Source organism: Poeciliopsis prolifica, unplaced genomic scaffold (genome assembly GCF_027474105.1).
Source record: "Poeciliopsis prolifica strain line A6 unplaced genomic scaffold, Auburn_PproV2 SCAFFOLD096, whole genome shotgun sequence".
NCBI lineage: Eukaryota > Metazoa > Chordata > Actinopteri > Cyprinodontiformes > Poeciliidae > Poeciliopsis > Poeciliopsis prolifica.
In genome coordinates this window covers 441,189-468,331 of record NW_026562471.1, presented here as the reverse complement: position 1 = coordinate 468,331, position 27,143 = coordinate 441,189, and the positions used below count along the sequence as shown (strand labels likewise).

Below are 27,143 nucleotides of genomic sequence, written 5' to 3'. Positions count from 1 at the left end.
TTTTATACATAAGATACTCTGGGTAATACCAAGTGCCTGAGATTTGTTATGATTTATTCTACGTACTGATATCTGTGTATATGTATATAAACATAAACATAAGTAGTAGGACAGATGTCTGTGAATGTTTAATAAAATGCAGTACATCATCTGCAAACAGAGTCATTTTGTGGACTGTTCCTTCTCTATCTGCTATTCCTGGAATCTGTAAACTTTGCCAAACAGCCTCCAGTAATGGTTCGATCCAAAGAGCTTAGCAAGGAGGTGACATTCAATCTGACATTTAGTCCTCTTCACACTTCAAAAAAGTCAGAGCTGTTACTTTTACATTTTTGACCTACTGTTTTCATAAAGAAAATTGAATGTTTTAACAAATTTCCCAGCAAAGTCCATTTTAATGAGAGTGTGTTCTAAGAAGCTCCAGTGTATTCTGTTGAACTCCTTTTCTGCATCTAAACCAGTGGCTCCCAAAGATTTTCCTCTGGGTCTATGGATTACAATAAAATCGCCCCCAAAAAGGAAAACAAAAAAGAATCTACTGGGCACACACATCGTTCAACCAGACATAAACCTATCAAAATACACATATTTTGATTTCAAACTCCACTGAAGTTTATTTCACACTTCAGGTTGCGACAAAACACACTACAAACCATTGTTACAGTGAAACACTTTTGTGTAACTGTTTTTTTTTTCCATTCATACTGCCTCCCCTGAACCCCTCTAGCAATGGCATTGCGGCCCATGAGGGGATGTGCCCCACACTTTGGGAACCACTGGTCTGAACTAAGGAGCATCAATGGTTCTTGTCTTGCCATTCTGAACTACAACTTTAAAGTTCTCCTCACATAATCTAAGTATTTATGTACTGTTTAATGTGTTAGTGCTGTGTGGGGGAGACTTATCCACAGTTTCCCTGAGGGTAAATCCCAAAGGGCTGAATAAAGTTTTTATCTATCTAATTTATTTGTTACATTTATAAATCCCATCTTATCTGGCTTAGTTAACTGTATAATTCTGCACTCTCGTCACTAAAATTGAAGTTTCTATTTCATAGTCAACATACAGGCGGCTTATGGTCAACAACCATAGAACCATAGAACTTTTTTTGAGTTCTTTCCATCTCAGAAGCTATTTAATAATAGCTTCTGAGTAATCATTAGGCAGATTCTCCAAAGCTAATGCATAATTTTAAAGTTTACGAAATATAGCTAAGAAATCATTTTTTAATGTTTTATAATATTTTCCTGAAAATCCATCTGTTCCTGGTGACTTATTTTCTAATTTACGTATATTTACTTTCTTTAAACTCCTTTTATTTGTATGCCAGTTTAAAATTTGCAAAGGATTCTCATAAGTATTTTTACTGTTGATGACTGTTCATGTCTAATATTCAGCAAAATTAATTGATATTAATTTGGGGCTTGTTTTGATTTTATTTTGCTCATACTTTTAATTTTAGGAATTACCTTTTTTATTGCAATGTGCTGGCTTTGTTTCCCATTTCAGAATATTTTCAGAGTATCCTCTGCTTTATATGTTACTAACTCATCCAGCTCAGTTCTAGTGTCCTTTATTTTATTAAGATTTTCCTGCCTTCCATGTTGTAAATGGTTCTTTTCTAGTGTTTTAATTTCCAATTCAAATTCCAGCTGTTATGATGTTCTTTGTAACTGCCAGGGTTACTACTCCAAGTTAACTGTAAAAGTTATAAAGGAGGACATCTGTCCAACCTATTTCAGCTTGGCAGGGACTCGTCTTCCAGTCAGAGCATTTTTACACAGCTCAAAGGAAAAAAAATAATGAGACCATCTTATGACTACAAACCATAAAAACAAAAACACTTTTGCACGGTTTCAACAGCTAATCGCAAGGCAACTTATAAGTCAGTACAGGAACCCAGTCAGGGATCTGAATCATAGTTATTGGTGTGTAACTAGGCCCCTCCACGCTGTTAGAATGAACACAACATGTTACCCTCTGGAAGTTCCACGGTTCTGGCCCGGCGGAGGGAGCGGGTCAGACGGCTGAGCTGTACATTAAGCTGCTCCATCGCCCGTTCCATCATAGGTGAACTGGCAACGCGTTTGAGTCGAGCTCGCCGTACCTAGTAGTTGCTAATAGAGTTATGCTGTTCATGAATCACGTCCATTGACGCCGACAGAAGACATACCGTTTTTCCAACAGACAAGCTGATTTACTGGGCGTTTAAATGGTTCATTCTGCCCGTAAACCTGGGTTGTTCCCGATTCTCATGCTTCCTGTTGTGATGACGTCTGAGTGACGCAATCTTAAAGTCAGAGAGCAAAAAGGTCGGCTCGAGGGTAACTGATCATTAAAGGGGCAGTTTTATGTATTTTCAAGGCACAATTAAAACGCGTCAGGATTGTGGAATGTTTGAGTTCATTTTCCCTTTTATTATTTGTGCTCTTTAGTTCTTTTAATTATTACTACCTCATTCCTTCCTTCTTAGTTATTCTAGTTAAGTTCTTGTGTCTACTTCTTTTCTTAGTTACTCAAGTTTTCACGATTTTTCTTATGTCAAGTTAATTTTTGAGATTCATCTCCTAGTCGCTCACCCCGTGTCACTTCCTCTCTCTCTCTCTCCTAGTTTGCCTTCTCCTTTCTCCCCACACCTGCAACTCATGAGCTGATCAGCTCATCAGCCCAGGTCCCAGTATTTACACACCTCATTCTCAGCCTCTACTCTCTGGTTAGTACCATGCTACCCTGCAACTTCTCTGTCTAATCCCGTGTGCTGTGGATCTCCTTGTTGGCTTTATTGTTTCTACCCTGGCTCTCTGTGATTTTTGTTAATAATGTTTTATATTAAACATTTATCATGAACTCACTGCTTATGCTGCTTCTGTATTTGGGTCCTACATTAAAACCACACCTTATCAATTGTTATAAAAAATGCTCCATACATCAAATATGACTCCAATGAAATTTGACTTAGAAAATTAGTATCTTTTATATAGGTCGTTGTCTTTTTAAGAATATCCTTTTCTTTCCAACTCTCGCATTTAGCATGTCATCACATTGTCCATCTAGTAAACCTTTAACTTTGTTCTTAGGAAGTATGAATTAAGCAATGGTGAGGAGGACTATCAAGAATGCAAAAAGAGAATATTGGAGAATTTTTTAGAACAATAAGGAAAGAAACAAAAATAGAACAAATTTGGAAAATAATTAAAAGAATGAATGGCATAAAGAGAAAGTTTGAATAGCCCTTTTTAAAAATAGATAATATAAATATAATAAAAGATGAAGTTGAAACATTGGTAAGAACATTTAGTAAAATTCATAGTTCCAATAAAATTAGTGAAGGGGGAAGAAAAGGAAGAGAAAATACCAAACTTAAATATAAAGATCTATTAGAGAGTGTTGAAGAAACAAATAATTTGAGTTTACAAAAGACAAATTGAGATATGCGCTTAGAAGACAACAACAAAAATACAGCACCAGGTAAAGATCAAATTTGGTATAGAATGACAAGACAACTCAGTGAAAAATCAAGACATAATAATACAATTGTATAATAAAATTTGGGAAGAGGGAAAATTACCGCTGAACTGGAAGGAATCAGTTATAGTAGCAATAGCTAAACCAGGAAAAGATAACTCAAACCCAGAAAATTACAGACCAATAGCTTTAACATCAAATCTATGTAAAATAATGGAAAAAAAGATTAACAATAGTCTAATATATTATTTTAATAACTGGGAAATTCTTGAAGAAATTTAACCTGGACCTGTCAAAGTATGCCCGTCGGTTGGAATCATTGCATAGTTTAGCTAAAGTATCATGAATAGCATGTGAATAATCAAAAGCATGTTGGCTTATATGAACTTCCACCATTCAGTATGTTAAAATTATTGCATGAGTTAAAATTAGCCAAAATGCTAATGTTAGCATGAATGCTGTCAGTCGCATATGGGTCATCTCTAGCATGTTGTCTGTCAATGACTTCCTCCATTCAGTATACTAAGCATCGCGAATAAGTAAGAAAAACAGGTAAAAGCTTTTTTTAGGAAAAAGGCTAATGCGGAGCAAGGCAGTGCATTAGTGGGAGGCAGTGAAATGTAAATGCTTGTAAATGTTTGTGCAATGAAATGTAAATGTTTAATGCTCTGCCTTGCACAGGAAGGCAGAGCATTAAAAGAGAAATGGAAGAAGAAATAGACATACAGGACTTAATTATGCATTTTTAAAAATCAAAAACATAATACTGGCAAATATGATTACTGTGGAAAATATGAAACAATAGAGCACATTATATTAGAATGTCATAAATATTAAAAAGAGAAGATATATGAGGAGAGAGTTTGAATGTATTAAGGAAAAGGTTAGTTTATGAAATATTTTGAGGAAGAATTTGGGGAGTAAACATTTACAAATAGTTATTTGATTTTTAAAGAAAAGTAAATTATTTGATCATATTTGATTATAGTAGGTGTGTGGATGATATAGATGGGTAGAATACAAAGTTATGTATAAGTATGTATATTTATGTGTGTGTGGGGGGGGGGGACGGAGTGTGTGTGTGCATGTTTGTGTGTGGATTCAGCCCAAAGATTGTGCCACATGACTACGTGCCATGGCACTTACCCAAAAATCTTCAGTTTCCCAATTTTTTAACATTTATTTATTCATAGAATTACAATTGTTAGTGACAGTGATCATTTCTGACACTTTTGCTTCAACACAGTATATTTCTGAAATGTATTTAATCAAAAGAACACAAGAGGGCTCTATCGTCTGACTTAGCAGGAAAAAACCGAGTAGATGGCAGATGACAAAAATGTGACGTACTACAGTAGTGATTGCTAAAGGAACAATGACAGCAGGTACCAAAGCTGAAAGAACAGAAATGCAGCAGAATATAATAAACCTCAGAAGCATTAGGAAAAACAGCTACACTAAAATATGTGGTTTAGTAAAGTGTTAAATACAAAGACCTAGTGACAAACATTTGTATTCTCTGATAATATTTCACATAAATTCCCTCAAACCAAGAAGTTGTTTTGGTTTTGCAAAAAAAATACATAGATTTTTGAACAGCAAAACACTCAAAAGTACGAAGAAAAATAAAACTCATGCTTTCTAATGAACAAACACTGTGTAAAAAGGATGCTTACAAATGAACACTTGAACACTTTGTTTATTGGCACTGGCAGGTATCAGTAAAGTAGTCAGGCTCTAAAGGAGGTGATAAAATGCTTGTGTTGCTAGTTGATCTCCTGATCCCTACACTTCTTTGGTGGAAGCTGTGTGCTGCTGCAGAGAGGAGACAGATTCTTCAAAAACATCGTCCTCCATGCCTTCTTCTATAGGCCTCATCTTCGTCGAAGATTTGGTTTCAGGTGATTTTTCTAGAAATATAAATATTACAATTACATCAATAAGGAAGAATTAGAATGCACATTTCTTACCTGGGGATAGAAAATGCAAAACTGAGAACTACTGATTATCAGCCTCAGGGCTCCTCGGCAGCTCTGGGAGTGTCATGGTTGTAGCGCATCTGACATCAAATTTTGAAAGCTATCTTCACCAAATTCACTTTTATCAGATGATTTGTTTCCTTCTTATGCAGATAATGATTTCAAAAATGAAAGAAAATGACACAACATATGCTTTCCATATATGCCATCCTTTCACCTGCATGCAGTTATGGTGAGTAGTTTCCATTGTTAAGACATTATTTTAAGTATTTATGACACTTGAATCCTTCATTATAATCTTTTTTATTCATTGCAGAATTCCTTTATAGCACTCTAAGGTAGTGACTTTTAATAAGAACTGGTTGTACAATTCTGAGTTTATCCATACAGGCTCAAATATATTGAGTGTCATCTCAAGAGAGCTGCTTTAATGTTACTTTTGTTTTTAAGTAGAAATATTTTTTAAAAAGTGAACAGAATAAAGAGCTCTAGTTTTGTCCTGTTTTCTAAAAGATCAAAGGAACATCATTGATTTTTCTGATTGAAATGTTTGCTTTTAGAATTTGCTTCTCCCTTCCCAAATGGTTCTATTATGTCTTCCTTTTTGTGGTTCTTAAATATTACTATCCATTATAAAGATAACCTTTAACCAGTCAGCATTAGGTAACAGCAGTTCCACCTAAAATTATTCAGATGTCAAATAAAAATGTTGGTGTTTGGTGATGAGGTCCAAGTTTCTGGGGCTGCACGGCTTCTTTGCCATCACCTAATCTTTAACTCCTTCCACATATTGTGTAACAATTCAGAATATTAACATTACTTGCAGCTAAAAAAAACAAATTGGTAAAATTAAATGATTATTTTAGCATAAGTCTAGCAGGGAGTATGAATAATTCTGGGTTCAACTGTTTCATGTTCCAGTCAAGCTCATTTTTAAAGTCACTGAATTCTAAGTAACATTTGCACAATATGAGAAACAGGACTTTGTGTAAAGAGATGTTATTTTTTCAGCCCACTCTCTTTTGTTCTTTTATCACTTAAATTGAATGTGGTTGTAACTCAATTCTTGATACTGTTATTGAACCAGAACAGAATCAGAACAGAACCAGCCCTCTTTATCAGGTTGTTGAGCCTTTTTATGTCCCTGGTTCTGAAGCTGCTGCCCCAAGACCAATGAAGAGATGATGCTCTCAACAACAGACTTATGATATAGTAAAGTCTTAAATTAAACTGCAGAACAGGACATTACCTGTCCAGATCACTACAAGAAAATTGACAAAAAACAGAAATATGAAATACAGCGGTCCCAATTCAAACCTCAGACTGAAAATCTTTTTACCTGCAAGTCACTTAAAGTAGCTCTTTTAAATACCAGATCACTTTGTTCTAAAGCTCTATTAATTAATGATTAATCACTGAGTATATTATTGATGTTATGTTTCTGACAGAAACATGGTTGAATGACGATAATGACCAAATTGTACTCATTGAATCAGCGCCTCCTGACTACAATTTTTTAAGTGAGAATAGAAAACATAAAAAGGAGGAGGCGTGGCTTCTATATTTAAGAAAACCATAAATTGTAGTAAAATTTCTTTGGGTTATTTCACATCTTTTGAGTATCTTGGAATTCAGGTTAAAGGCTTCAAATGAACTTTGACACTAACTTTATACAAAACTCCAGCATATGTGGAAAATGTCTTTACTGACTTGAATGATCTATCAATCATATGCATTGATTATGATTGTTTAATAATTGTTGGTGATTTCAACATTCATGTGGACAAACCCCAAGACAGAGGGGCAAAAAAGCTTCTAATATTTTAGAAAATTTGGTTTAACACAACATGTCACACAAGCAACACACACTCAAGGACACACACTGGACCTGGTTATCAGTGAGGGTGTGAATATTTCCAATGTCTCTGTAACTGATGTCGCCCTGTCGGATCACTTTGCTGTTATCTATGAAAGTTATTTATTCTTTGACCCACTTGGACAAACAGCTACTGTCACAAAACGTTCTTTCACAGAAAACATTTAATCAAATCTACTCTTCCTCCTCACCCCTTAAGCTCATAATTAGATGATTTTCAGTCTAAAGTTTCATATATCATTGATTCTATTGCTTCAATTAAAGTAAATGTTGTGTTTGGTAGGAAGAAATCTCCATAGAGAAAAGCACAAACAGTTCGACCTGCAAGACAACTCTGTCTCAGAGCAGAACCAAAATGGAGTAAAACTCAACTTCACGTTCATAATGACATCTATAAAGAAAGACTACGTAACTATCACTCAACACTAAAACATGCAAGGGAGGCTTTCTTTGCAGATGTCATAAACAAAAACATGAACAATGCTGGAGCTTTATTTGCAACAGTTGACAGGCTCACAAACCCTCCTATGACGTTACCACCTGAACTCAATCTAATGCTGATGGAACAAGTTTTCCAGCTTCTTTTCAGAGGAAATTCAAAAAATCAGAGGATTAATCTGCACATCAACTCTAAAGCCAGAACCACTGCTGTACCCAAACAACAAATACAGGAAAAATGACCCATTTTCAACTACTTCATTATAAAACCCTAGAAAAAATGATAAGTCAATTAAGTTTAAGCTCCTGCTGTCTGGATGTCCTACCCACACATTTCTTTAAGAAAGTCTTGCCTGTTATTGTTACTGATCTGATCCAAATAGTAACTCATCACTCACATCAGTTATTTTCCCCCAGGCCTTGAAAACAGCAGTGATCAAACCACTGCTAAAAAAGAACAATCTGGACAAATCACTACTGCAGAATTACAGACTGACCTCTGACCTCTGACCTCCCATTCATCAGCAAAGTTATTGAAAAAACTGTGTAAACAATTAAATAGTTTTCCTCATGATGACCAACTGCTTTGACTCTTTCCAGTCTGGTTTTCGTGCTCACCACAGCACGGAGACTGGCCTAGTCAAAGTATTCAATGATATTCATATAAATACGGACTGTGGGAGAACCACAGTGCTGGTTCTGGTTCTGTTGGACCTCATTGCAGCCTTTGACAATTTACTGAATCAACTGGAGAGTTGGGTTGGACTCTCCGGTTCGGTGCTCGACTGCTTTGAATCTTACATAAAGAAGAGGGATTTATTTGTTTCAATTGGAAACTTCTCATCAAAGAGGTCAAAGGTCACATGTGGGGTACCCTATGGTTCAATCCTAGGACCCCTCTTATTCAATATTTATATTCTCCCACTAGCTCAGGTTATAACAGGAAATAATATTAGCTACCATGTCTATGCGGATGACACTCAGCTCTACATTAAGATGTCACCAGGTGACCTTTGACCCCATCCAATCACTGAATAAATGTCTAGAACAGATAAATGTGTGGATGTGCCAAAACTTTTTCCAGCTGAACAAAAACAAAACTGAAGTCATGATTTTTGGACCTAAAGAGGAACGATCTAGAGCTACAGATCTAGAGAGCTATAGCACCACAGATCTAGAGTTATAGATCTACAGTCAATGCACAGCTTCAGTTATTACAACTAAAAACTAGCAATCAGCCTGAAACCTGGGAGTCGTGATGGACTCGGACTTGAACCTTCAGAGCCACATAAAGACAGTTACAAAGTCGGCCTTCTATCACCTGAAGAACGTCTCCAGGATTAGAGGACTAATGTCTCAGCCAGATCTAGAGAAACTCATCCATGCGTTATCTTTCTTGCATTGATTATTGTAACAGCGTCTTCACAGCCCTGTCCAACAAATCAATCCTCCAGCTGATCCAGAAGCTGCTGCTCCTGTTCTCACTAAAACCAGGAAGATAGAGACATAACAGCAGTTTTAAAGTCCCTCCACTGGCTCCCTGTAGCTCAAAGAATAGATTTTAAAATACTGTTAGTTTATAAATCACTGAACGGTTTAGCATCACAATACATCAAAGATCTGCTGTTGTTGTATCAACCTTCCAGACTCTCAGGTTCTGGTTCTGGTTCTGCTCTGCATCCCCAGAACCAGAACCAATAGAGGAGAAGCAGCTTTCAGCATCTATGCACCAAAAAATTTGGAACAAATTTCCAGAAAACTGTAAAACAGCGGAAACCCTGACTTCCTTTAAATCTCAACTAAATACACACCTGTTTAGAGTTTGATTTGAAATGTAATATGGAACAATGTATTGTTTATTCCATGATGCATGACTTTGTGTTTTTGTGTTTATGATGTAAAGTTCTTTGAAATGCCTTGCTGCTGAAATGTGCTATACAAATAAAATTTGATTGATTGATTAAATACAAAAGTCTACTGACAGCAGTTCTAGGTCTTTGTAGCAGCAGAAATCCATACCACAATCAGAACAGGCCCATGAAGTCTTAGATTCAGCTGGAACATTCAGATGTAAAAAAATGAGTACAAAAGTAAGAAAGCATGGACTAATGCTCCCTTGTATAAATTGTTCCAGCTGCTGAAAGAGGTGTAATGATACAGGGAATATTTTATACTGTTCTATTAGTTTCACCATAGCCTATCCTAGAATTATTAGTCACCTCAATCCAAAAGAAAATAATTAAAATCTTTGGAAAAAGTTGTTTGTCTTGCTCTGTTTGGCATATAAGATGATTACAGGATGCAGAAGAAGCCCTGCGTGGTTGTTTTAAGACTACAGGCAATATCCAGCCACATGGAGAGGACATCAATGCCTTAACTGATTATGCTACTGTCTATAGAAGCTTCTTTTTTCTGAGCCACAAAGCCACCATCCTTACTTTAAGTTTAGGTTAGGCCTGAGAACATGGTCGAGTTTCATCACTCTTTGTTCCAAAGTGGCAGGCGGATCAAAATCTGAACAGTGTCTCTGGAACTGATCTCCTCCATTATTGCTTCTTCCTCCTCACGTCTCCCACTGCAGGTTCAGACATTTTTCTCTCTCTTTGTCTTTCTCTCTGATGATTCCAAAGATTCTTGGATAAAGCCTCGATTTAACTACAGAAACCTAAACATTACTAATTATTTAAATAGTAATAAATCATAAATGATTAATAATTACATAAGTCAAAAATCGATGCAAATTTTGATATTCCACACTGATAAGTCTTTGGACTGTTTTGAGTCAGTTGAGCTTTCTGAGTTATCAAAAACATTAACTTCTTCCAAACCTTCAACATGTTGGACTCCGTATCAACCAAATTATTTAAAGAACTGTTCCCTTTGATTACACTGGCTTTTGATCAAGATGACTTCATAAATCACAAACCTATGTTCAATCTCCCTTTCATATGTAAAATTCTTGAGAAAATAGTTGCTAATTAAGTGTGTGAGCATTTAAATGACCTGTTGGAAGACTTTCAGTCAGGTTTCATCAAATCACTGAAACTGCAGTTCTTAAAATTACAAATGATATTCTCTTGACTTCAGATAACAGACTTGTGTCTGTTCTGGTTATGCTTGATCTCAGTGAAGTTTTCCCAACAGTCGACCACAACATTCTGTAAAGGCTTGAACAAGTAGGTATCAAAGCAACAGCACTGGGCTGACTTAAATCCCAGAAATGAAGCTCTAGGTAACTAAGAGGACCACATCAGATGTTACAAGTCCTCAACACTGCCTTTTCTTTCAATGATCTTATTTTGACGAACCTCTGACTATATAAAATGTTAATAGCACCCAGCAAGTTAGGACAAGACTGTTAAACAAGCCAAATGTAGATTTGAAGAGGTTAAGTCATGTAATAGTGAAGAAGTTTGCATTTTTGATGAGAAGTGAAGAAGGTCAGTAGGTTTGTGTTTGGTTACAGAAAGTTGAGTTATGGGGGTAAATAAAGAGGTGCTCTTACAACATTTCCATGGAAGTGCTGTGTCTGAGGGAGCGGTCACAGCTGAAGGTTGGACAGGAGGACAACTGTCAGAGAAACACTACATATCATCTGAGTGGGAAAATTAAAAACACTACAATGAGCTGACAGTGGGACGCCCTAATTATACTGTAGTTTTTAAATAAATGACGACAAAGGAGAAGTGAAAACACTAGTATAATTCCACACACCTTTTGCAGGTGAAAGAAAATGGAGACTATTCTACTTTGATTCTATAAGAAGATTGTACATAAAGGCTCTTTCAAATATTGAGGTGAAAAATAACATTGAATGAAAGTTAAAGCTAGAGTCAAAGAAGCAATATGGGAAAGTTTGAAAGTCCAGAATTTGCCAACTATAATTCAAAACAAGTTGAAACTGTGAAAATGGCATGTTCTGGTTTAATTTTCTAATTCACATGCAGAATCATATACAAGAAGCCACATAAAGAAATTGTATTTATTTTCAAATTCAGATCAGAATGTACAGGTGAAAAGATCTTCTTGTTTTTCTGGAGTGGGAAAGTCACAGGGACGGTTCCGTCTGGAAAGAAAGTGGTGTTAATAACAGCAAGAAATGAGATGATCAAAGAGGGATACATAACTGTGCTTACTCTTGAATGGATGTGAGTGGTGCACTAGGGGGAAAACGGCCAGAGTCCGGTGTGGTGAATGGGTTATGATAATTCCAGAGGTGAGAACGAGATTGGCGGTAAGGGCTTCAAAGAAAAAAATAGCAAAGATACCCGCAAAAAAGTCACTGACAACTTAGCCAAGATTGCACCGCACTGAGCTTCGTCAACTGGCAACACAGTGGACATCATGCATCGTCTGGGGAAAAAGAAGGCGGAAGACATCGCCAAATACTGATTCAATTCAGCATGAGACACCACCGAGATGCCTTCTGGAAACTCAGCAAGAGGAGCTGGGGATCCAATTGAAGCAAGATTTCCGCAAACTGGATTGGGAGGCAAGAGCTGCAGTCTGGCCCAAAATGGAGAAATCCAGAAAGGAGGGAAAAATGTCCACTACCAAGGACACATCGGCTACATTAGCAGAGTTCGAGTATTCCCTGATTGACTGAAGATTCAGTGGTAGCATCTAGTAATCACACAATATTGCACGAGTCCACAAGGTGCAACTTTATGATTCAAGAAAAGTTCTATTCTTTTATTTCTAAAATTCTTTCTGATTACATAGGCCAAATTTAAAAAAATAAGGCTATTTAAAAAGGCAAATTTAATTATTCACAGGTTTGATAAATCTTTCTGATAAATACATTCTAATCTTGTTATTTGATTAGAGGTCAGTTATTCTGTTCTGAATTCAGTTTAAGGAAGTCGGTGCTTCATTCTTACCTTAACACTACAAGTTCAGTTACCTTCTTATTCTTTCTGGTGCTTCCCTTTTATGTCTGTGTTTCTTTCTAATTTTAACTTTGTGTCTTTAAATGTTATAGGTTTGAGAGATGGTATCAAAAGAAAATCAGTATTTCTTTTTTGTAAAAATGCAAAAGCTAACTGCATGTTTTTACAAGAAACACTCCATTGAGGCAGTTCAGAACTTTGGTCTAATCAATGCAGGGAAATAATTTTGTCTCATGGTCCCAATAAATCTGCTGGTGTTGCTTTACTATTTCAAAAATTCCAGAATAAACTAGAAACTCACAGAAAAGACAACCAGGGCCACTGGATTATTTGTGAACTCAAAATGGAAACCAGTTTTCTGATTCTCTGTAACGTCTATGGTTACAACAGTGATGCTCAGAATAAATCCTTATTGTCTGAATTAACTGGTCATTCAAAGAACCGTCTCAGAAATATATTCTACAAACAATTTCATATTGGGAGGAGATTTCAATATGGTGTACAATGAATGGCTTGATAGATCTCCCTCTAAATTCCAATCTCGTCGTATAAATGTAGTTTGACAAAACTTTTGCTCAACTCTGAACCTGATGGGTCCTTGGAGAGAAGCGGATCAGTGCGGTCAGTCCTCCTCCTGGTTTAAACCCGATTTCTCAGCCAAGTCACGTATCGACTTCTGGCTCATTTCAGACAGTCTGACACAAAATAGTGTAAATGCTGGAATTTCACCTGCACCTTTATCTGATCACTGCCTGATACAAGTCAGCATCACAACCCAGTGTAAAAGTCCCACAACAAAGGTTACTGGAAATTTAACTCAGCCCTGCTTAACAACCAAAAAATATCATAAAGAAATCCTGGAGCTTCTCAATTTGCAATAACAAAAATCTGAATTCTTATTCGGAAAAATGGGAGCTCTTTAAATTTAAAGCCCGACAAATCTCAAACACAGTAAATTAATAGCTATCCAAAATAAGGGAAAGGAATTAGAAATCCTTCAAGAACTTAGTCACATCTGTTCTAGACCTTTTTTTAATGATGATGACAAACAGCGCAAAAACTTCTACAGTCCGATTTAGATGTTTTTTACACTAAAAATGTGAAAGGAGCATATTTGAGTTCCTGAGTGAAGTGGGTTGAAGCTGGTGAGAAAAGTACTGCATATTTCTGTAGATTAGAAAAAATTAGACAAGAAAGCAAGAAAGAAATGCGATAAATTAATAATAAACCGTGCACTGACTCAAAATTAATATCCAAAGAAATTTTTACCTTTTATAGCAATTTATATTCTTCCACATATAATAACTCAATGGCAGAAACATTCTATCATTTAGTTCAACGTTTGATTCCTAAAATTGATGACAATTCTAAGCAGACATGTGAGGCAGATATCACCATAGAGGAAGTGGACAAGGCCTCGAGTCTTTATCCAAGGACAAAGCTCCAGGTTGTGATGGCTTAACAAGTAACTTTTCTAAGCCTTTTGGGGTTCAGATCAGAACCTGGTGTTGGATGCTTATAGAATATTAGAAAATTCTGTTTAACTATGGAACAAGGTGTCGTCACGCTCATTCCTAAACCCAGAAAAGATCAGACTCTTCTTGATCATTTAAGACCAATAACGTTATTAATTAATGATTACAAGCTTCTGACACACATTTATGCCTACTGGTTAAAATCAGGAATATCCCAAATGATTTCTGACACTCAGTCTGGATTTATAAAAGGGTGGTCTACACATAATAACATTTGCCTTATTTTGGACTTAATTGACTATAACCACCTCGTTGAAAATAAAGGCTTTGTATTATTTTTAGACTAAAGCCTTTGATATGATAGAACATGAATTTAGAATATGTTCAAAGCTTTAGGTTTATTTGGGTTTGGAAATAAATTTATTAATGTAATTAAAACATTTTACAAAGATACCAACAGTTGGGTGTGTCTTCCACATGGTGCCTCACACAGATTTAGCATCAACAAACGTATAAAACAAGGTTGTTCAATCTCTCCTTTAGTTATCTATTCTGGGAAGAAAATTTTTTAACAAAATGGAAAGTGTTTCCAGACTTGTCTACCCTGCATTTATTTTAGGAATACCCAATTCAGCAATAAAATATATCAGTAGGATGTATTTTGACTTTATATGGAAACACAAAACTCACTGATTAAATGACCTTTTCTTATATAAACAGTTTGAAGATGGAGGGCTGCAAGCTCTTTGACAGCATGAACAGCACCATAAAAATAAATTGGCTTCAGTCTTTTTTAACAAATCAAAATGAATGATGGTTCCATATTCCAAGTGAAATATTTTCTAATCTGGGCGGAGTTAGTTTTCTTCTCACTTGTGACTTTGCCTGTTAAACTTTCCTTCTTTCACCAGCAAGTTTTATTATATTGGAGATTAATCTACAAACATAGCAATACACAATACCCCCTTGTGGAATTGCTGTTACATGACAATTAATAAAAAATGATTTTTTGCATATAATTGGTTAGAACAAGGTGTTAGGTCTGTGATGCATTTATGAAATGATGAAGGGATTATGTTTTTTGAAGACTTCAATGTTAAATATAACCTGCAAATAAATAAAAGTGAATTTCAAAAGATTATTAGAGCCTTTCCCCCAAATATTTTATGTGCAGCTAAATGTCTTTATGTCAGGTAGATTCTGTAATGTACCTGATTACAGAACAGCTGTCCTACCTGGATTTCTAATTAATGGGCACAGTATCACAGATAATAAACTAAAAAACTCAAAAATTAGGGAATGCTTCACTAGCACTTTGTTTCCTTCAGTCTCAAATCCAAATTTTATATTGCATTTTCAAAGATTCAAAGGGAAACAATTAGATCAAATTATTTAAATCTTCCCGTTCCTCCAAAAGCTAAGGAAGTCCACTTCAAAACCTTTTCAGTTGTTTACCCTCTAAGGCAGGGGTGCTCAATACGTCGATTGCGATCCACCGGTGGGTCTACCGGTGGATCTACCGGTGGGTCTACCGGTGGGTCTACCGGTGGATCTACCGGTGGGTCTACCGGTGGATCTACCGGTGGGTCTACCGGTGGGTCTACCGGTGGATCTACCGGTGGGTCTACCGGTGGATCTACCGGTGGGTCTACCGGTGGATCTACCGGTGGGTCTACCGGTGGGTCTACCGGTGGGTCTACTGGTGGGTCTACCGGTGGGTCTACCGGTGGGTCTACCGGTGGATCTACCGGTGGGTCTACCGGTGGATCTACCGGTGGGTCTACCGGTGGGTCTACCGGTGGGTCTACTGGTGGGTCTACCGGTGGATTGCGGGAAGGTTCTGAGTGGATCTCAGCAGCAGGTTACAAACTGAAGGCCTCCAGGAAGCTGATACCAGCACTTCCTCTTCTGACAGGCTTATCAAAAGATTCACTAAGATCCAAAACGTTAGCAGCTTCATGAAAGAATAATAAAATAATAAAAATCAACAAAACATGTTAAAATGAATATTCTCAGTAATTATTGTTAGGTTGCCTTCCAGATCCATTAACAAATACAAAGACTCAAAGACTGACTGACAGCAGAGCAGGAGTTTAAATGAGCTGAGTTCATGAGAGGCTCATCAATAATCAATAAATATCAAGCCTGGAAACCTGATATTGTAACGGACTGAATGTTTTTAATATAATCTTTGTTCGGCTCTCGGGGCGCAGGCGGTTGCCAACCGTCTGCGTAACAAAAACAATGTTTTTGTTACGGGGTTGAATGTTGGACTGTTGTTAAGAAAGGCGGTGTGTTCAACCCCATACAGCCTGGTCAACTTTTACACTGGGCTCAACCCCGTTACTTGATACATTGTTGTGATTGTTTTTAATATATATAACAACAGCAAATATTAGACTAATTTGTTGGACAGTATACAAAGTTTAAAGAATGAGTCAAAAATATAAAAAAGCTCGATTTAATATTTATTTTAAAATTAATTTTTATGATTTATGAAAAGCGCTTTTACATGAAGTTGCCATATTCTACTTATTAGTTAAATTATTATAATTCACAATCAAATAAAATATACTTAAAAGTAGTTATTTTAATCAAGGGGCAGGTGATCTCAAAGGAACTGGAAGGATTGGTTTAATTATGTTTTAGAGTAATACTCATAGAGGAATCAAATTGTCCCGTTATGGGGTTGAACTTAAAGCAACGCAAGTGAAAAAAAAATTGTATTAATGTTTTGGATTACATGCATAAAGTGGGGAGATATATTTTCTTGGAGGTTCGAAGAACCCTTCAGTAGATGCAGTGTTCAGAAACACAATTTTCAGTGGTATATTTTATAACCTGAGATCTGAAAATGTACTGAATTCAGAGTCAGCCAGCTTCACAAATTCCTCTTGGTTGCATCTGCAGAGAAATCTGCACTAGTTCATCAGTGAGTTGGATCTGTCTGATCCAAACTGATCAATTGAACTCTGTGCGGTCCAGACGTGTGTTTTTTTTGTGTGGTTTTGCTTCTCCAAAATGGACAGATGTTACACCTGCCATACTTATCCAGAACGCCGCTCTGGATAAGTGTGGTATTTCTAAGGGCCCCTGAATGCCTGGAGGGCCCCTGAATGCCAGCAGCTACTGGGTTTTCTTTGCCTTGATATCTTAATCATATATATCTATATGATATATGTGATTATATAGAGTTAACCCCTTTGAGCTTTTTTGAGCTATAAAACAGTCTGCAGCCAAGTTGTTCTGGAGGTTAAATGAATATTATTAGATATTATTAGGTCCTTGGTCACGTCTCTCTCATCATCCTCCTCCGAAAATAATAAAGCTCCTGAATTGCTAATTACCTCTTCCTGTCAGCTAGTCAATCTCCTCTCCTCCAGCAGTAAGTGTGGTAACATATCGGTTAGTTTGACAGATTTTTCTGAATGGGTGTATGTGCTTTTTATCTTTTGTCGTAGTTTTTCTGACTAATCCCGGTTTCGTGTCCGCTCATTTTCTCGGACTCCGGTTAGCAGCAACCGTTAGCTGAAATAGTGCTATTTATAAACCTGGAGCTCCCCTCCAGGCGGGCCAAGGAAGAGAGGGATTTCATTGGATAAACTCAAAGTCTGTCGATAAAATCAACCAATGGGCTGCCGCAGTTGATAAAAAATAGACTTAATCTAAGATTTTGTTAAATTATGACAGGGTAGGGCTGCCAGACATGTATATTATGCACATCAGTTTGGAATCCAAATGGTCAGTCCTCCCCTGGACTTTTTCTTTTCAAATTGTCGACCTACCACGGTGGTGGGTGTGTTGCTCCAATTTACCCGCCACTTCATACTTTTACATGCATTTGGCCAGTCGCAGGCGTTAATTTCCACCACTGATTATAACCTGTCAAAGGACAGACGGGCTTTAAATTTTCTGGTTGTTTAAAAACATAACGAGTCAAATACTGAAAATATTCCGTTAACGTGACCTCTGGTCTCCCATACATTATTCAGTTCTGATGATGCCACAACATCCTGTGAAGTAGATTTTTCTTTAAAGAGAAAATCTATCATTTGCATCATACAGTAACATAGTCAATATGTTTTCTCGTGCAGCTGCAGAGGGTGTACTAACTAATTGAACAAGATGTGTCTGTTGAAGTTTCCCAGACGGGTTATCTGGGAACTTGCTGTTTTTCCCGAGGTCTTCCCTGCATGGAGATGGAGTGTTTAGTTTTCGAATCCCGTAGACATGATAGTGAATGAGTGTGTAAGGTTGAACTGTTCCGTCTGTTTTCCTTTGTTTCTTTTGTTTGGTCTTAGAAGATTGAGTCTCCGCCTCTGTTAGCAGAGAGAGGTGAATAAAGCAACTATGCAACTCTGAGTTCGTTAGAGCAGAATGATTTTCGCCTAATGCAGTGGATTTTTACTCTCCGTCTGCAGATGTATTAAATCCTAAAAAAAGTCATACTTTTTTCTTTACCATTTTTCTGTACTCTGAATTAAAAGTGTGTTCTCTGTTTAATTGCTCTATTGTTCTTTTTTATAGGTTTCTATTAAGTGCAGTGGCGCATTGAATGGAAATGTCAGGTCGTTGACTCTCACTGAAACTAGAAATGTCAGTTTGGAGTAATACTGTGACAGTGAATTAAAACAATAGTCTTTTTGATTAAGTATTTTTCACATTTCCTCTAAAGTGCATCTATTTTTTTATTGAGCTAATTTTCATAAGCATGTTGCCTGTAAACTTAATATATTGACAGTTTGTATAATTCTGTGATAGTATATTGAAAAATATGAATATATTGAATACAAAATGCATTTTGTTTAAATCAGAAAGTATGTAGTAATTGATCCTTCTGTGTATTGTAGTGCTGTAGTGTGTATAAAGCATGTAATGTACAAAGAGGCAGAGCAGAATAATAAGACATTGAAAAGTAACCAAAAAGTGTACATCCGGTAATAGAACACTTAGTGCACTTCAAATAGTGATTTTCCACAATTTAATTATTATTCCAAAATAACATGCTTCAAGGTAAATAATATTTAACAAACGTCAAGCATTATGATGATTACAAGTATGCTCAAATGTTGTACTTACTATAATTATTTTTCACAAGGGTCAGGTCCCTTGTCCATCCTCCTTTTTTAATTTTCTCAACACAAACTTGTGGAAGAGAGTAAAAATGAGCCCAAACTCTATCTAAAGATACAAGAAATTCTAGAGAAGTTTAGTAATCTACCGTTAGCTTAGAACTGCAGGCACATTTCAGGCAGAACTTATGCCATTTAAATGACAAAAAAAAATTGTGTTGAAGTGAAGGGATAGTGACACTTACGGAGAGATGATCCAGCGGATCCTCCTCGTAGGATCTGGTTAAGAACATCATCTGTGTCACTAGTGCTCGCCATGCTGTTCCTCATCTGCATCATAGAAAGCTGAGAGCACAGGCTGGGCTGACGGTCCATCTTTTTCACTGCCTAGAACACAACCGCCACCGGCAGTGAAATTCTGGTAACACAATTAATAAGAAAAGATTGAAACATTGTTGTGTCTTTACAAAGTTATCCTCACCTTATCGCTGAGTGTGGGATCATTTAGAGTGTACAGTTTGTTGGTGATGTCCTTGCCGATGAGGTACTTAAACACCTCGTTCAGGAAAGTGTCTGATTCTAGGAAGTAAGTGAGCCGTTCTCGAGACCAACACAGGAACTTGCAGTTCTCCTCTGCCACTATTGTCACCTATCAGTAAGAACACATCAATACAATTTTCACTCATTTCCAAAGTTGATACTGTAAGCATCGACGGTGCCCACATGAACATCAGAACTGAACCAGTGTAGTGGCAAATAGTGGGCTGGTTGGGGAATGAGAGGGTCAGGCAAGAAAAAGCTAACTTTATTTTTTCTAAAGATTTTCTTGCCTCTACTGTCCTGTATTTGATATTGAGTCGTCAGTAAAGTGGGTTATGAGAGAGGGAAGACATTAGGTAATGGTCAAGAACGGAGTGGGCACTCCTGGTCCTCAAGAGCCGGTGTCCTGACACTCTTGGATGTCTCCCTGGTCCAACACACCTGAATCCAACAGCTGAATCACCTCCTAAATGCAGCCAAGTTCTCCAGAGTTCCGCTAATGACTTCATTATTTGACTCAGGTGTGTTGAAGTAGAGATCCATCTAAAATTTGCAGGAGACCGGCCCTCTTGACCAGGAGTGCCCACCCCTGGTCAAGAGGCTGGGACTCTTGGCCGGGAGTCTGATGATCGAGTAAAGGACAAAGGTCTTTGTACTTCGATGATGTGCTTTATCCTATGCCACTGCCATGCCCTCAAGCAAACTTTGATGAAAAGTTGATTTTAGTCTTATAACTTGAATTTTGGCTTCTAAATTCAGACAACTCTTTGCGGGTTTTGCTGAGCAAGGCCCCACTTTACTTCTACCAGTAATTAATGGACGTACTGCTCACAGTAAGGGCCAAAACTAGTCCCTGCACTGGGAGGTTAGAGCTTATCTGACTACATCACAGAGAGTTACTCAGTCTAGGATTTGAGTGGATCATGATGTCATAGGCTGGTATATGTCCATATTTATGTTTACTTTGACTTTCTGCTTTTTACCTGGAACTTCTCCCCTCTGTGCATCTCAGTAGATCTGAACTCTGGAGAATCGATGAATGAGTTGGTATAGATGTTGTGGAGGAAATGACCTCGATATGACACCTTCATCCTGTGCCAAAGACATACAATCCACAATTCTTATCAATTTAATAAACTACTGATAACCTTGAAGACTTAGCCTCCCTAGTGACCAGTACATGCATAAGGGAGCTAACTTTTCTGATGCCATAAATATTTATAAATGAAACTAAAAAAACTCAAGTGGTTAAGGTAAGTGTGAATGCTACAGTTTTCTACCATGAGCCATGATTATTCAGATTATGCTTAAGTCAGGAAGTGTGAAAGACAGAAGCTCACCATGCTGCAAACATAACTTACTTTCCTTTGAGCAGGATACTGAGGCGCTCATCCACAGAGGTCTTGTCCTCAGCAGCATATGCTTGGCCTTTCTTCAGAGTCTGGATTGTGCAAAACTGTCCTGTGAGCCTCTGAAACAAAGCCTCCTGCACATGGACAGGCTCAAACATCTGCTTGTAGACAGTCCGCAGCTCTCTGTCAATCTTAATCTGAAAGAGCAGTCACAGCCCCAATTTGTCTTTCTAATAATCAAAATCACTTCAAATAATCATTCATGAAAACAAAAATAGCTTTCTTAGGTATATTGCATGTAAAAACCAATTTGAGAGACAGTGACTAGATAAAACAACTGAGGGTGAAGAAAGGGTTCTTTGCATCTTATTATGAATCTAAGTCTCATTCCAGTGACTTGAGGGAGATCCATTATTTGAACAGTGAATCTTAATGCGGCCTGAAGATTCTTAGCATACAAATGGGTCAAATGTCAAAAGACATGGTGATCATTAGCTTAGGTCATAATATAAAAACTAAAGACTGTGGCTCAGCATTAATATTTTGTTTCCCAACTGTAAAATATAATGGTGACAATATGACAAAGAGAGAGCATAGAGCATGGTAATGCAGAACTCACCGGCCTGCGCTTATACAGGAGAAAGAATAAGTGCATGAAGTTGACGACCAAGAACACCACGTTCCAAACCATCACATCAAGGTTGCAGCGATAGAAAGTAGCCCAAGCAATGAAAAGACTGCATCCTGTCAAAATAAAGCAAACAACAAAGCTAGTAAAGGAGTACAGGTCCAGCCAATTAACTTCTGCATGATTAAAATTTTTAATTTTCATGCAACTTATAATAAAATTATTCTGTGCAGCTCATCTCAATTCAATGCAATGGAAGTGATGAAAGAGGCAATTCCAATAACTTTCATTGGTACGCTGCTTATTTAAGAAGAACTGATCAAAGGTGTACTAGAATGGTAAGTAATGTTCATGGAATGAGCTAAATCTCTCTTCTATTTTAATATGTCGCTTTATAAGCTATATATTTTTATATATTTATTAAAATTTTCACTGCAACCTGACAGGATAATATGAGACAGAAAAAGAAAATCAAGCTCCTCTTCCTCCTCCCTGCCATCTGAAAAAATACACCACTCCTGGTCAGAAACAACCAATCAGAGCTAGAAAGTGGGTCTCAACCTTGTGTATGCACTACTCACACCATCCACCATGATCTCTGCTGAGCTACAGCCGGTTCACCACAACATAACCAGCCATGAATGCCAGGCTCGTTAGCATCGCCACCAATGATGGCAGAGAAATTGTTTTCCTGGAACGGTGAGTTGTTTCTCCGCCCATGAGCACATTTAGCAGTGATTACACAAAGTTGATTGATAGCACTAAGACCCTCCTCCTGGCTCTGATTGGTTATTTCTGACCTGGAGCAGTGCATTTCTTCAGATGGCAATAGTACTTGTAAGCTGACATTGGATCCACAGGAATTCATTGAGAGTTATCAAAGTTTATTAGCGCCTGCACACCACAGCTTTCTGATATTTTTCATTCACACACAGCATGTTCTATTACTTAACATCATACCCTTGTATATCCTTTGTTGATATATAGTATAGAATTTCATCAGAATGTATTGATTTTTATTTTTACATGATAAAATGTAAAAAAATGTATGTGAAATACAAATAGTAATTGAACAACCTGATCAAACATCAGCTTTATAAAGACTATTAGAGCTAAAATCTTGTTCGCCTGTTGTATTTACATGGTAGAAAACCAGGGTGAGAGTGCAGCACTGTGCTTCACCCTTGGTGGCGCTGTGTCACAAAAAGCGAATGAAGCGGTTTGTTGCCGCATGCTTATTGCTGTTCTTTATATATTGCCAATATACTTCTAAAACATGTTTATTTACTCGTTTCATATATGCTGAGGTTCTGCTGTCTGTCTAATATATCTAATGACTGTGAGTGACAAATTAGTCTTTCTGATCCATCTTAAATGTGCAATAAAAATTTGTAAGGTGAGGCAGAAAGACCCATGCCTCTCTGACAGGGGGCAGTACTGAGCCTCGTAAACACAAGAGGCAGCAGGTGCTCTTCTTTCTTTTTTTTCTCCAAAGAGTTTATGCGGTTCCAGTGGCTCATATTTTTGACAGTAGGCATACAGGAAGGAGGGCGAAGAGAGGGGGGAAGACATGCGGCAAAGGTCGCCGGGACCAGGAGTCGAACCCGCGACGTCCGCGTGGAGGACTGAGGCCTCCAAACGTGGGGCGTGCTGACCCCCTGCGCCACCACAGCACACCCCAAGGTGCTCTTCTTCTACTTATTGAACAGATTGAAAACAATCAGAAAAATAGAGAAAATACAGTTGGAACTGGACAACTTAGCCAAACTCTCTTCTTTTTTTAAATGAATTACAGCAGAGTAATATTTCTGGAGAATGATAGGTGTATGGACTTATGAAAATAAAGGCAAGATCATACATAATTAGTCATTTTAATCTGAAATGGGGAGATCATCCTAAGTAAACAGTTCAAATCAAGTCAAACGAGACGGTTTTGTTTTATATTTTTCTTGCTATAATGTTAAGTTATTGATTAAAAGCTTTGACTTGAGTTCAGTCAGATTTGGTGCAGCTTTGAATGTGAATGTCTAAATACTAACATAGTGTACAGACATTTCATACTTTGAGGCAAACAGTCTAGTCCTGCCTGTAGCTCCATCAGATGTTTTTTTTAATGCATTAAACAAAAAAAACAAAAAAAAAGAAGAAAACAAAAGCAAAAACACAAAAAAAATAGGGAAATTATGGTCTAAACTGGGATCACATCGCATTTTGCCATGTCTTTCTTTCAACTGCATTTTACAAGGTTAGGGATGTATAAAGTATCCAAGGTTTTGAAGCGCAGCACACAAGGTGGACTCATCAATGGGGACTTCTGGACCGGTGGTTTGGTTCAGTTGTGGTCTGGGCTCACTGAGCGGTGCCCTCTAATCTCTGGTGGTCTGCTCAGGGGCAGGCAGCTTCAATTAATTATCACTAATATTGTTATTGCTTTATCATTATTAGTTAATGTTTTCTTTCTCTATAGTAGTAGTAATGTAGTAATTTTAACATCATCTTTTTTCCTCTCTCATATCAACAAGCACTACTAATACCCAAGCACTGTTTGGACTATTTTTTTTCTAAAGAAAAAAAAAAACAAAAAAAAGATCCAGTAATACTGTGACATGATGATCCAGTTTACTGAAGTTACATTGGCAACATCACCATTTCAATATTTATTATTTTCATTTTATTCATCTTGAATCCACCAAAGCTCTACTAGTCCTTAATAAAAAAGAACTCAATTTCCCATAATTCTTGCTGTTTCCTGTCTCCAGTTGCAAAGATAAACAAAGTGGAGAGCGTTTTTCCATGCCACCCCCCATATTCTTTTAAGGCTTGAGGTCTGAGGATGAGACGTCAACAGTCGAATAAAAATTTTAAACAACATATTGAAAAAATGTAAAACCTCAACACAACTTTGCTGATATCATCTGAGTGTTATGTTGCCCAGTACACTTTGAACTAAAGTCTAAATATTATAAAGTATAATAATATGATAGGTGTGACTCCCTGCTGTGTCTGATGAATTATTATTATCAGTGAAATGCCTTCAGAAGAGGTTTGGGGGGAGGTCTGACCTGTCATCAGGAAGAGGCGCAGCAGAATCATGTGCAGCCCCAGGGTGGTGGGAATGAGCAGGCCCAGCAGCAGGGATAGGTTCCCGAGATGGAACAGCGTGTGATGGACCTGCTCCCAATGCTGGCAGGAGGTGGCGTTGGCCTCCACAGCTGGGACCTCTGGAGTGGATGAGGTGAATGTGGGCAGCATGGTGAGGAAGGAGGTTGAGTCAGGTGTAGACATTCTGATGGAGCTTCAGCCAGAGGACCAGGACAGGACTGCAAAAAAGTGAGAGATTTGCATGAGTATAAGGTTGACAGTAACTGACCACTTCTTTACTGGTGCTGATGCTGAACTTCATCTTCTGGTCAGCAGCAAAGCCACCATGTAGCAAAGCATGAGAAAGCTATGCCTCCGGACACTTCTGAAGCAGATGTGGGGATTTAGGCAAGTTTCTGTTCAAACCTGCCTAAATCCCCAAAATTAACTTACAAAAGTGTGAATTTTTTACTTCAGGAAAATTCCTAATCCGAACAAAAAAACAGAACAGGTGAGTTATGTTTCCCCTGTAGCAGGTACAGGGTAGAGACTGAAGGAAAATACAACTGTTTCCTGTTCATGTACTTTACTCTGGGATATTTTACTGATAAAATCTTCATGAACATAATTATTTTTGGATGAATCTCGCTGCTGAGCTGAACCATCCGATCTCACACACAGTGAAGTGTCAAGGAGCTGATTTAGCTGTGCTGGAACAGCTGCAGGCTGCTCTGCTCTGCTCTGCTCTGCTCTGCTCTGCTCCCAGCGCTGCCAAGGCTCCCATGTAAAAATAGAATCGGAAATAGTTCCGCACTCACACAACAATTCCCCCCAACTGTAACTTTCCAAAACGCTTTCCTAATGACGATGAAGGAAACAGGAGGCTTCTTACCGAGTATGTTCAGGGCGAAGACAGCAGAGCGCTTTCTGCAAGCGGACCAAGGCGCTTCTAGTGACCTTCTCTCGGAGTCTGCATAATGTGCATCGCACATTCCACACAGCTGACAGGAGGAGACTAAATTGGGCAAGCGAATGAGAGTAGTACCGAAAAGATCCCGATAGGGGGCGACATGTCACGTTGGGACCTGAACAGTGTTGATTTTTCATCAATCAACAAACTTTAGAAAACCCGTTTTATTTTGCAGCAGTAAAATCACAGATATGATACTGTCTACTTGTTTCCACAACTCAATATTTTGGATTTGTAAAATATACCAAAAATAAGCATTTCAACAAGTAGATGGCATTCCTTCTGCTGCCCCTAATGTTGCAAAGTTTCAAATATTTTCCATTTCTGGCATCAAAGTTTGAAGATTGTAGGGAAACTATTTAGATAACAAGTTCTGTTTTTCAAAACAGAACTCTGTTTCAGAGAGTTCTGTTTGGAGATAGAACCTACAATTCTATATGTAATGCATTAATGCAATTATTTATGTATGAATTATTTACTGGTCATCTATTGTTGGAAATATTAGTTTAATTATGCTTGTTTTGATTGATTGTTTTTGAGCAGCCCTCAATTTAGGTTAGATTTAGACTAAGGGTTTAATCAATATATAACTTTATCAGCTGAACAATTTTCTTAGATATAATGAGCACTATTTGATTCAAATTAGTAGTAGTTTTTTATATTAGATCATAGTCTTAAGAAGTAAATGTCACATATTCATCCGAAAAATATTTTAGTTCATTGAAGCCAAAGAAGTAGAAAACTAAATCAGAAAATATTAAGTGTGATAGATGTTTTAGACCTGAAACTGTTCATGTCTGTTTTATGAGAGTTTGAAGATATTATATGAAACGTGTGCCAATTTTTATCATCAAATCTGCTGTTTGATGCACTGGGTCAGAGGTCAGGAGAGCTCTGCGTGGTTCAGGAACCAATTTGAGGCAGTTAAGGATGAAAAACACGGATAGCTAATAAACTTTGGCCCTGTTCTTGAGTAAAATGTTTCTGTATAAAATGAACACATCTATTGTTGGTGCCCTGTGTGCAAGGAGGACAGCTTAGACAGCAATGAATTCATCCCTTGGCCTTGGTAACAGTTGCCTGGTCTCTGGCTGCTAACAGCAACATGTCATCACGGGCTCTTTGAGTCCACCTCTAAACTGTACGTTAGACACATTAGACAATAGAAACACGGCTTGATATAAAAGTAATGGAGATGAAACAGCAGGTCAGATCACTGGGCTGGACCTGTCTTAACTGCCACACACTGGTCTCCAAAGGTGCCTTTTCATATTTTTGTATTTTTCTAAGGCCGCTCATTTCTTCTTTGTGGCTTTGGTTTCTGATGATTATATTGAGCTGTTGGTGTGATTTTATGGACTTGATTGTTTGAATAAAT

The 27,143-nt window shown here is 37.5% G+C and overlaps 2 protein-coding genes across 5 annotated transcripts in view; both read right to left on the bottom strand.

Annotated features, from left to right (window-relative positions):
• hace1 (HECT domain and ankyrin repeat containing E3 ubiquitin protein ligase 1) overlaps positions 1-2,251 on the bottom strand; it is a 34,282-nt gene extending 32,031 nt beyond the window's left edge. The window contains exons 1-2 of one of the 3 annotated variants that reach the window (XM_055023151.1): positions 2,174-2,245; positions 1,978-2,107 (exon numbers count right to left, since the gene is read on the bottom strand). In XM_055023151.1, coding sequence (XP_054879126.1) covers positions 1,978-2,068 — 91 coding nt within the window. In that variant the 5' untranslated portion in view covers positions 2,069-2,107; positions 2,174-2,245. Of the gene's footprint in view, positions 1-1,977 lie in introns of all 3 variants that reach the window. The other 2 variants (XM_055023152.1, XM_055023153.1) reach the window with 2 other exon arrangements.
• A 2,364-nt stretch (positions 2,252-4,615) lies between these two features.
• On the bottom strand, positions 4,616-25,811 carry bves (blood vessel epicardial substance). 2 transcript variants are annotated; one of them, XM_055023185.1, is made up of 9 exons: positions 25,688-25,811; positions 24,777-25,034; positions 21,706-21,830; positions 21,096-21,283; positions 20,718-20,826; positions 19,676-19,843; positions 19,440-19,581; positions 11,264-11,305; positions 5,284-5,375 (listed from the first exon to the last, which is right to left on the bottom strand). In XM_055023185.1, coding segments are annotated over exons 2-9 (999 nt in total). In that variant the 5' UTR covers positions 25,000-25,034; positions 25,688-25,811; the 3' UTR covers positions 5,284-5,373. The 2 variants fall into 2 exon arrangements, with proteins under 2 accessions (XP_054879159.1, XP_054879160.1); XM_055023184.1 differs by lacking the exon at positions 11,264-11,305 and having other exon boundaries at positions 4,616-5,375.
• Positions 25,812-27,143: the final 1,332 nt, after the last annotated feature.